This window comes from Olea europaea, chromosome 14, assembly GCF_002742605.1.
Source record: "Olea europaea var. sylvestris chromosome 14, O_europaea_v1, whole genome shotgun sequence".
Taxonomy (NCBI): Eukaryota; Viridiplantae; Streptophyta; class Magnoliopsida; order Lamiales; family Oleaceae; genus Olea; species Olea europaea.
In genome coordinates this window covers 592,032-603,757 of record NC_036250.1, presented here as the reverse complement: position 1 = coordinate 603,757, position 11,726 = coordinate 592,032, and the positions used below count along the sequence as shown (strand labels likewise).

Sequence of the window (11,726 nt, the reverse complement as noted above, 5' to 3'; positions counted from 1 at the left end):
ATACATTTATAATTTTCTTTGAACAAGTAAAATTTACTTTTAGTCGTCTCTCGAAAGTTGACTTTCTTGAAAATCAACTAACTGGGACAATAATACATGACTACATGTCGTGCTAGAATTGTTCGCATATTGGATTTATAACTAATGGTACAACGAATAGATTTTTTAACTTATTTTTCTTCATTTGTTCTCTTTAATGTGATCCTTTTTACTAAGCATGTAATTACTGTTTTGACGAACAAAATTCAATCAATAAGCCAGTACTAAATAAAGTAAAACAGTTTAAATCGAATCAGAATTCCTTTGGTTAACTGACATTGAGAAATACTTTGGTTAACTGACATTAAGAAATAGATCCTCTAATCTTTCGTTACAATGAGATATACATTCACATAGAATTCTCTTGTAACTTAATCTCCACTCAACTGCTAACTTCCATCTATGAATTGACCTTGCCTTTCTACATATCTGTACTTGACTAGGTAGTTTTCTATCATTCATCTCTAAGAAAGCACTAAACTCAATAATACATGCACGGGAGACGTCCCCAAAATCTATCAACGGATTATAATCTTGAATTTTGTGAATGGTGTTCAGCAACAACTCATCTTCTTCGATTGAGCTCGAACAATTCCCGAGCAATGCTCGACAGTTCTTCACTATCCACTCCAATACAGTGACCTCATTTTCTGCTGAAATTTGATGGCCTGAATATGCAATGTGTCCAACTGATCTCCGGTAAGTTACAGGAGTTGCCCACAACCGGATTGTGGCGAGTAGGGCAAAAGATGGCTTCCCGTCTTGGTGAATGTACAGTGATTCTTTCGGCCACGAACAAAGGGAGTTCATGTTGGGTTCTAAAGGAATAAAAGCTTTGTCATTCGGGTTTTCATGCAGAAGAAACCCGTAGTGTTCAAGAAGCTCCAAATTTGTGTATGTACCATAGCTTAGAAGAACCTGTGGAACGAGAAAAGAATTGTGAATTGACATCAGTCCACAGACCACAAATTTCTATGAATTAAAATAAGAACACATGAGAAGGAACAATATGCCACAAATCCCACGTTATATACTATAACGAACAACATATATTTCAAAAATATTGCGTGAACAGAAAATAACTTCTTACAAAGTACATCATTTATATGGATACAAGCTATTATATATTCAGTCTGCATAGTTGATTGTGCCCTAGTCCACTATTATCACGAATCATTTATAAACCCTATTTATGAAGAATGCAGCTTGTGGTATTTGCACGTAATTTTGAGTATTAATGATGCAACCCCCTTATTGCTGGGTCATAAGAACTAAAACTCATTTTACTTAGGAATTGGGCACTACAAATAAATTTGTGTAACAATTACTGTGTGACAATTGTGAAAATATGCAGCTGAAACTGAAACCGACATCTTTCATATTGAAATAAACGTCCAGCACAAAGCTAATGGACTAAGACAAGAAGCAAATATTCATACTATGGTTGATCATCATGGATGCTTTGAGATGGTGTCTGAAGAAGTTAACAACGTAAAACCACAGAAGTGGACGTGTACAGTGAGACAGGACATCTATCCTCATGGAGAGAATTCAAGAAATGAAGCTGTTATAATCCATAAGAGTCGGAACATCCGAAAGAAGATACAATAGCTCGAAACATTCCATTTGGGAAGACAAGAGGCAAAACTCACATGTACTGATAAGACAATCTATAAGTGAATAATGCACTTCAAAAACCTCGGGCGATCACATTCAGAAATCCTCCTACATTTCTGGTTTAAGACAGCATATATTCTAAGGCTGGAAAACACAAATCAAACATCTAAAATGAAGGTCACGCATGTGTTTGTGAGTTTCAGTCCCCAATATGGTTTCAAACATGCAAAACAAAGTAACAAACTCTCATAATTCAGTTTCAGGCATCAAAAATGTGTTAACCCACCTAGTAATTAAAGCTACAGAACCCACGACAAACTAGATCAAACCCAAGAAAACCAAGAATTAATGTTTAGAAAAGCTCGACCCGATAAATTATTGAACCAAATAACCAATATAATCGCAAATAATATCTTGACCCCATGATTACAAAACTTACGAATCTTACTTTGATTGTTGAATGACACAAGAAATTAGTCCTCGATAAGTTTAAAAATTAATTCAATGAAGAACGAGTTGAAAGCAAATAAGCTTTGCAATAATATCGCTCAAATTGTGTGTTTTACAATGAAAAGAATGAGAGTCCTATTTATAGATAACTCATAGAAACCCTAATTAAAATGGAATTTAAATCTAAAGATACCATAAAAGAGTTTTAACTAAAATAGAAGATTACGTGAAATTTCAAAAGTTCGAGTCCAGTTTTGTACTACGCGGCTGCATAGATCTAGTAAATGCAGTTGCATAGGTCATTCCTCATCTTCAGCTGAGTTTTCTATATGGGTACATGCGGCCGCATGTAATTTTGTACTATGCGGTCGCATAAGCCTTCGTTTCAGATCCCTCTTCCGTTGCTTGAACTAAGTTGATCCATCGCTTTTCTTCTCCCATACCCAATATGAAACTTGTCATTTCGCTTATTATGATCAATATTTCATCCACCATAGCTTGAACAAGTAATCGCATGGCTTCTTTAACCTTCTTTACTCGTGATCTAGTGATTGGTTCTTCCTCCACGATTAATGAATCATTTTCCTTGCTAGCTCTTGCACCATGAATCTTCTAGAGTAGGTTTCCCATGAAACAGGGAACCCTTTAAACGTGAAATGTCATCCACATCACATAAACTTCTGATATCAACTCTTTAACATTCAAAATTAAGTTACATGAACAGAGATAAGTTGATTAAGATTATAATTTTGAACTTACTAATATTATCCTCCCATCTCTAAATGGTTCTTGTTTTCTTTCAACCTTTTTTTTCTTTTTTTCTTTTTTGCTATATCAATTATTGGATATCATCCTTTCTGTAGAAGGCTGGGTGCCTACCACTCTTTATCTCAACCGTTTTATATTTACATATCTTATTCCAAATTCAAAGACATTAGACGAGCTAAGAACAGAAGAAAGCATACTTCAAAACTTTCATATCTTTAAGCTCGAATATCTTGAACTGACGTTGTCATATCATTTACTAGATAAAAACTGAAATTGAGGTTATCTTGTTGAATACGATTCAAATTGTTCGAGTTTCTCGTTGTTAGCTGCTTTTCATTAGATTGTAGAATCTGAGCTTTCAATTTTAAACACTCCGATACTTTGGAGCTTATATTTTTACACCCTTCTCGAGGCATGTACTGTGATCATAAATATATTTCACATTGTGCCTATTTATGCGCAGGAAGACAATCTGATTAATTATCAATGTTTGGTAGTTTCTAATGTCTTCAAATAGGAGCTATACTCCTCAAAGTATGATTTTGGCATGGAAATTTAGGAATCTAAATTTCCATCATATTAAGCCCTTGTTTGGGATCCATTAAAAATGCATTTTTGAAGAGTAATATTTTGGAGAACGTATGGCTAAAATATAAAAAAAAAAAGTTTTGGGTTCACGTACAATATTATTATATTGAAAATTCATGTGTAATATTATTATATTGAAGAATGTGTGGTTACAAATAAGAAAGAGAAAAATGTATCTTTGGAGAATGGAGCCCAAACAGGGGCTAATTAAGCTGATTGCTAATCTTAGGAGCCTATACGACATATTTTCAGGACTCTCCCATAGAAAACTTTGTTTCCTCTGAAAAGCAGAGTATTTTCATTCTTTTTCTGGCAGAATCCACACTGGAAAAATGAGTTAAAGCCATCAGTATGCCTCAACTTTCATATAGCATCCACACTAGTACGAAGCCATAATGGGAGACAAAATGAGTTTCCTCATATTTCAATTTGAACACTTACAAACTAATGTTCCAGTCATTGTTCGGACAATGCAGAAGATTGATAATGTGGCTCCACTTACAAACTAATGCTTCAGTCATTGTTCGGACAATGCAGAAGGTTGATAATGTGGTTCCACATTTAGAGCACCAGAATCCACATTCCTTGCATCTTTATCAATTAGAGATTAATTACTGAGGACAAAATATAACCAAAGTAGTAAACGTCATCTTTCCTGTAATCTTACACATGAAAACACAACAGACCACACAATCATCAACTTTATTGTTCATCAGGTGAGTGACTCAGAAAACCTTGGGGTGTAAAAACTAATGGAGTTAAACAACACAATTAGTGCTTGTATAACCATCAGCCTCAAATTGAATTAATCGTGTAAATAACAAACTTTTCAAAAATTTAGAGATGTAAAATATTGATTAACATGAGATTTCCAAATTGATTTAGAATTTGCTCAACAGACATGAATTAAACTTGAAGCAGAAAAGAATTTCATATCTTCTGTTGACAGGACAACACTTTCCGTAAACACAGTTGGCGAAAAGTAAAGACAGAAAGCATTATGAACAATACCTGATCCCCTTTTCTGTAGTTTCTTCTAGCATAGAAGCAATAAGCAGCAATTTCTTCCTCGTAGCAAGCATCAATTAACCTCTGCTCATGGGCATAAAACGGTTCTTCTACTGATTTCCCTGCATTTTGCACTTTTCCAGGGGAGGTATCATGCAAGGGAAACAATTTTTGATGTGGTTTATTTTCTGAATGATATGGTTCTTCTGCAGGCGCAGCATAATTAAAGAAGTCTCCCACAGGGCATAAACACCCTGCACTATCCCATGGTATGTGCATTGTGCGTGAGGATATCTTTGCACACAACGCAATATAAAATATCAGAGGCAAATTTCCAACAAATAATTAGGTAACGAGCAATGCAAGAAACTGAGACTAAAGGCGAGAAGAGTATTGCCCAAATGGCATCTAATAATCTTTGATTTTGTAGTCAAGAATGAAAATATTGAATGAAGAAAGATAAATGTTTTACAAATCTGAATATGCGTGCATAAAACCTCATCTTCGGAACGTGGACAAAAACTTTTAAGATGCAAATGGCCATGAACTTACAGTTGCAGAAGCCCAGAGCCATGCCTTAAAAGTCATGAGTTGAGGCTTGAGATTAAGTTCACCCATAAGTGCAGTAGCTTCTCTCCAGTCCATTTTATCCTTCTCAACTGCTCTTTCAGCAGTCCATATCGCATCATCCATCTATGATCAATTTACACAACAATCACATCATATCTTTCTCATAAGATTTATAACGAACAGTTTAACAATATGAATTTTACAACATTCAGCAGCCAAATCTTTGAATAAAGCCAGAAACTAACCTGTAAAGCTTCTATCTCCAATTGACCAAAACTAGAAAGTTTGTTGTCTGATTGGTTAAACTCATCAAAATAAACTTTGCGATTAAAAAATACCTGACAATCCAAATAGGCTACTAAAGGGTTTTCCATCCAAGAATAGCTAAATACAAAACTAATTTGATTAAAAAAAATTAAGAATTTTAACTTCCTTTCTCATTATCCACTAAATTCACCAAAATTAGGTAATCAAAAACTCAAGTTTTCAACCCCTTGCTTCAATCCAACAAAATAAACTGAAACTTTTAAAATTATGACAAAGAATCGTTACAAAAAACCCATTTAGTAATTTATCAAAGCCAATAAATTGAGAGCATAGAAATTTCTAAAAGAAAAGGTACCTGGTTAGATGATAGTTTTTGGTATTTACATAAAGCAGCCGAGAGTTTCTGATCTTTGCTTCTCAGACTCTCACTCGTCATCAAAGCCTCCTTCGGAACTCTCAAAACTAACTCGCCTTTCATAACATCACGTACCGCCGCTAATCCTCTCCTGCATCATACTATTTACATTCATACAATTACCCACAAACACGTGTATACTTACAGATGTATACAGATCGTAATATGTATATTACCCGCCGGCGTCAGGGAAATGAGAGACGGATAGAGAGTGACGCAGACAAGAAGAAGGTGGAAAGGTGGGAACTTCTGATTTCTTAATAGGAGAGTCCGATACACCGAGAGCAGCCGCCCATTTTAGGAAGGTTTCGAGGTCTGATTCGTCTTGCACTTCCATCTCCAACTCCCTGTAGAGCGTAAGAGGATGTTTGGCTAAGTTTAAAAAGTTTACATTTTAATTAACTTGCTAGTTAAAAAGTATCCCTGTCCTCCTTATGTATCTATCTAATCTAAGAACATTTTCAAAAAATTCTTTATTTATAAAGAGCATTTTTAAATTTAGAGTGTGTTTGATTGACATGAAAAATATTATCTAAAAAAAATATTTTCCATCTTTTATGGAAAATAAAAATCACCTCTACCTAAGGAAAATATTTTCCTTAAAAACAAGAAAAATTAGGCATATTTTCAAAAGTTGGAAAATATTTTACATGGAAAAAAATAACAATCAAACACTCTAAATAGGAATTTGAGTGAAAAACTGATATTTTTCGTGAAAAATAAATGTAATCAAACACACCCTTAGAGTGTAATCTTTTTTACATTCCAACAAACTGTGTATTTGTTTCGTTATTTTTTTTTCAATGAATATTTAATAAATTCTCCACATATTTTATTTAAATGAACGATTAATTAATTCAAATGTAATTTGAAAAATTTAAATTATAGCGTAATGAAATTTGTAATGTATTAAATGCAGTTATTGTAATTTAAAGAATAAGTAGTAGATTTGGCTCTCTGTATTTGGAGAGTCAAACGCACTCTCTAATTTAAAAAATTAAAATAGAGAGTTTTTTTAAGTTCATTTTAATCATTAACTCTTCGAGATAGATAATATTTTATATTTAAAGAGTTTCCTAAAAATACTCTAATCTAATTATGAGTCTGTTTGGGAGTGATTTTGAAAATTGATTTTTTGACCGTTAGGAAAAAAGTAGAGTCTACCTATGAGAAAAGAAGTCAAATATGACGATTAAAATAGAAAAATAACGATCAAAAAATCAATTTCTTGGATAAAAAATCGAGCCCAAACATGCCCTATATCCCTATAACACAAGAGAGCCACTTTGTGTGGCACTATTCATAGGAACAGTGCCCAATTTTTTTACCTTTTTTTTTTTTTTTTTTTAACACAAGCTAACATTTTAAAACGTTATTTCATTAAATTGATTCAAAAACGACGTCGTTTTACGTATACTATTTTGAAATTAAATGCCCTGTCAATCACATGCCATATACCTTTTCTGCACATTAATAGCAGAGCTTTCTTACACGCCACTGTCTTATGCGTCATCTCCTTTTTGCTTTCCTTTTCTCTTTCTTCAGCTTTCCCATTCTATCGTCTTCCTCTCACTTTTCCTTTCTCTTGCTCGGCTCTTTCTCTTTATACTTACTCTATCGCTCCTTTTCTCTCCAAGGTTCTTCAAAAATCTAGGTTCTACTTACAAAGTGTGCTTTCGCTTCTGCCGTTGATTCCATTTCCGATCGCGGTGTAATGGGTATCGATCAGCTGCAGTGCTTCCTCGTCGTGGTCCATAAAGAGGAGAATGTCACGGTTGCTGATGCCCAGACTATCATGAATAGCCGGGACGAGTTGAGGCACCACTACATATTTCTTCGCCAGAGACTCAATCTTGAGGGATTTTTTAAGTATTTGTTTGGGGATTCTGCCGAAACATACTCTCTCCGGTAAATTGTTTTACAATATTGTGTATATAAGGGATTCTTGATCCATTCTTCATGATAATATTTGTGTGTTTAATAAATATTCTTTATCAGATTCATGATAATCTTGTATGGAAATGGAATTTGAGTTCTTTTCTTTGTCCTTTCTTCTGTGTCATTTTACAAATTATTTGAGTGTTTCAAAATAAACTGATTAATAATTTTTTTCTTAATATTCAGAAATATCTTTATTGCTCACAGAGTTATTTACAGAAATGTTTGCCTTTGGATTTATGTTACAAAAACTTGAGAATAGTGAATGATTATTAGGAGGGAAAGATTAACTAATGTGGTTTAGAAGTCTTTATGTATGCCTGATTGGAATATTTTCTATATTTTATGGGTTAATTCTTAAATTCAATTTTCATTGTTACCTGATAATTTTATTATACACCCTCTGCAAAAGAAATTGTTTACCTCTAAAGATGGGTAATCTAAAGAATTATTTGTCTGATCCAAAATTTCTTGCTCAATCCTGTTCTATTGTGTTATGACATTTTCAGCTCCAGATGATGCTGATGACTCATGCTCCATTTCAGCCCAAGAGCATCAAGGGAATGATACAGCTTGGGTGTGGCATGCTGTAGATTTTGCAGATGGAGAGTTACAGTAGGAGACTTTTGCTATTCTCTTTGTCTTTATGGAAAGTCAGTTACTACTTTTATATACAATGTGCTATATCTCGAAGTAAGCAATGTCCCAAAGGTTTTAGGGGTAAAGCTTCAAGTCGTAGTTGTAATTCTTCTGGATTAAAACATGTATCAGCAAAAGGTGCGAGGTAAGGGCTCTTTTCAAGGTATCTGGCTTATTCTCTTTGCTGTTTTGTAATTTGTGAATGACCATTTTGTCTCTATGCTAACTGATGTCTTGAATCTTTATTTGAAATATATCAAGGTAGAGGCAGAGTCATTGCTGCATTTAGCAGCCAAGTACTACCTTCTCTTGCCCCCTCTGGGTCGACCATTGCTGCAGCCTTGTGTCCTGATGGGAGGACACTTGATTCTATCCATTAAGTCTATCTCTCTCTATTTTTCATCCACAGAAGCTAATTCCGTTAGTTGGATATTGATTTGTTGATTTCGGTTGGATGTTCAAAAAGTTTACTCTCTAGATGTACACCTCTGCGATATTTTTGTACTTGTTTGTATTGCTTTTTAGAAATGAAGAATGCACTTTTAGTTGGATCATTAACCAAACACGATAAGTTTGTGAGGTGAAACTTTTGCTGAGAACAGTGAAGAGACTGGTAGTAGGTGCACTTGATAATACTCATTGGTTGTACTATTTGGTCATTTTTGGGTCTCTTTTAATTCTTCTTGATCAATTGTAGGAGTCATAAGGCGAAGGCTGTGGAGATACGAAGGATTTGAAAGTGTTTTCAAGTTTTAATGAAGACCTACTTAAGGAATAACTATACTCTTGACCTTGCAAAATTTTAGGCAATCTGCATTAATTAATTGAGAACATTGAAGAGACTGGTAGTAGGTGCACTTGATAGTACTCATTGGTTGTACTACTTGGTCATTTTTGGGTCTCTTTTAATTCTTCTCGATCAATTGTAGGAGTCATAAGGCGAAGGCTGTGGAGATACGAAGGATTTGAAAGTGTTTTCAAGTTTTAATGAAGACCTACTTAAGGAATAACTATACTCCTGACCTTGCAAAATTTTAGGCAATCTGCATTAATTAAAAGTATGGCTGATATTTTCTTTGAACTTCATATTTTGATAGTGAGAGGATTTTCTTAGTAAATTATTACCAACAGAGAATTTTGGTTCAAGTTGTTCATTGTTAATTTTACACTCAACATGGAGCAAAAATTTTATGGTAATGGCCTTTTGTTTGAGATGAGTAGGACATTTACATTAACTGGTTATTTCCATAGATATTATGGTATTCAATGGAGAAAAGCTAGCTTGTGTATCCACGTGCTTTTTGGTGATTTAAAAATAATTGCATTTGATTTGTTGTTGTCCTAACTTTGCATAGTAATTCATATCTCGAATGTTAAATTTCAAAGCTATTTTAAACTGTAAATAGATTTATTTTATTTGATTATTGATGGATAGGCTATAGGTGAAGTAAAAGTATTGAAGCAGCAAACAAGCGCACAAAGAAGGGTAAACATGTGAAAGATCCTAACAAGCTGGAGATGCCTGCCAGTGTTTTCCTTGTTTCATGTATCAACTCCCCTCTTATTCTCTGTGCGAGTGTATGGATACATTATTTGCATTTGTTTTTATTGTTATTATTATTATTATTATTGAAGGGAATTCAACAAAACCTACAAAGAGAAGCGCCCTAACAACAAATCTATGGCCGTTGTAAGTCATCTATGTACTTTACGATCCAAAAAATCTTTAAAGTCATTTCAAAATCTACAAATGTTCTCGAATTTATATGTATTTATACCCTTTTTGTAATAAAACCATAATTCTCATTTTTAAATTTAAAATTTATTCAGGTAGCAAAAGCTGTAGGAGGCGAGTGGAAATAACTTTTAGCTGCTGTGAGCATTAAACATTTTATTATTTTCTCAATTGTAAATTTATTTATGTACTTGTTCTAAATTTCTGTTTATTAATTTCAGGGAAAGCTCCTTATATAGCAAAGGCAGAGAAAAGGAAGGTCGATTGTGAAAGGAAATTTGAGCTTATGACAAAAACTGGTGGCCTTTTTTTTTTTTTTTTTTTTTTTCTCTAATTAGATGTACTAATTGCATGTAAACATCCATGCTTTGTTGAATTCAAGGAAGCATGGGTAGCGAAGGTATGAACCTGGAAATTTCTACTTACTGCTGCAATTTGATTATTTCCTCTTATTCAGTAAAATATTGTTAGCAATTTTCCCCAACTGAGCTCTTCATTGCAAAATGTTAATGTAGGACTGTTACATTTGTATAAATATTGGGTACTATAAGGGTGGCAACATATAAATATTGCCGAATGAAATTTTCAACAATGTTATCATGTTATTGGTTAGATTTATTATTTCATCTCGAAAATGACTAACGTCACTCCATCGTTATTATGTAGCCAACTACACTATGGCACGTAAATATGGAAGAATGGGTATGGCTACTATTCATAAGCTGGATGGCCATGTAAGCCTAGACACTTTGGAATGAGCTGCGATAGCCGAGCTGTGTGTAAGTGGATTCGTGTAAAAGTTTGATTTTCCTTTTGTTTGTGTGGTTAACTTCTCTCTTTTCATTCATTTTCCTCATTTTCACACGCAATCTCGATATCTCTCTTCATACTTTCATACCTGTTTTCATTTTCTCTGTAGCTGTTCTTTCTGTCACCAAAATCACTGTCTTGTAATTGTCTCTTTTCTTGCAATATTGGTACGTTGATAGATACTATTTGTGGTGAACCTTAAATCTTTATTCTTCTTCATTTCTTCTACTGTCCAAAATTGTCTCTTCTCTTGCACTATTGGTACGTTGACGATGTTGTTTTTCTTCTTTATCATATTTGAAAATCCAAATATGCTTATTGAATGTTGATTTGGCTGATCCGATCTATGTGTATCAACTAAAGATCAGCTCAGGATAGAAAGATATGTTGAGACCGATTGACCAATGATGCAGGAATTGAGATTTAATGTATACAACTTGTTGAAATTGAAGTAATTAACAAGATCACAAAAATCCACGAACAAGATTAAAGTAAAGAAATAAAAGAACTGGCAGAGGAACGATGTTATTTTATTCCATCAATGAAATGAGAGAATTACAATAATAATGGCTTTTTTAAAATTGATAAAGGAGCCACATATTTATAGTATAAAATCTAGCCCTAAAAGAGTCCCAAAAAAACTAAGAAATCTAATGCAATTTAGACTCCTATTTGAGTCACACTTTTAACAATCTCCACCTTGACTCAAATTCCGGTGTAACGAATGAAGTTTCAAAATTTCTCCACCTTGAGAAATAATTCGTCTGCATCAGAATGAACTGATCAATCTCCTCAACGAAATAACCAAACTCTTCACAATAACATTTTCCTCCGCCTGGCGTCCACAAGCAACACTAGAACCCAAACCCGGGTTCCCAAAAT

General features: G+C 33.8%; 1 protein-coding gene and 1 long non-coding RNA gene across 3 annotated transcripts; one reads left to right on the top strand and one right to left on the bottom strand.

Annotated features, from left to right (window-relative positions):
- Positions 1–281: 281 nt before the first annotated feature.
- LOC111409694 (protein SET DOMAIN GROUP 40) lies at positions 282–6,132 on the bottom strand. The gene is made up of 6 exons (XM_023039707.1): positions 5,899–6,132; positions 5,621–5,813; positions 5,286–5,378; positions 5,023–5,163; positions 4,474–4,764; positions 282–957 (listed from the first exon to the last, which is right to left on the bottom strand). The coding sequence occupies exons 1-6, from the start codon at positions 6,057–6,059 to the stop codon at positions 334–336; spliced, it is 1,503 nt and encodes a 500-aa protein (XP_022895475.1). The 5' UTR covers positions 6,060–6,132; the 3' UTR covers positions 282–333.
- Positions 6,133–7,207: 1,075 nt separating this feature from the next.
- Positions 7,208–11,063, top strand: LOC111408679. Of its 2 annotated transcripts, XR_002705336.1 has the most exons (7): positions 7,208–7,630; positions 8,170–8,275; positions 9,735–9,845; positions 9,935–9,989; positions 10,130–10,333; positions 10,417–10,434; positions 10,701–11,063. It is a non-coding gene; the product is annotated as an uncharacterized LOC111408679 (long non-coding RNA). The 2 variants fall into 2 exon arrangements; XR_002705337.1 differs by lacking the exon at positions 10,417–10,434.
- The last annotated feature ends 663 nt before the right edge of the window (positions 11,064–11,726 follow it).

Excerpts from the sequence above, each read along its gene's own strand:
- LOC111409694 (XM_023039707.1), bottom strand. The coding sequence starts at position 6,059 with ATGGAAGTGCAAGACGAATCAGACCTCGAAACCTTCCTAAAATGGGCG. Across the intron at positions 5,379-5,620 it reads CTATGCTCTCAATTTATTGG|GTATTTTTTAATCGCAAAGT; the intron begins CTTTGATAAATT and ends TTGGATTGTCAG. Across the intron at positions 4,765-5,022 it reads GGCTCTGGGCTTCTGCAACT|ATATCCTCACGCACAATGCA; the intron begins GTAAGTTCATGG and ends TTGTGTGCAAAG.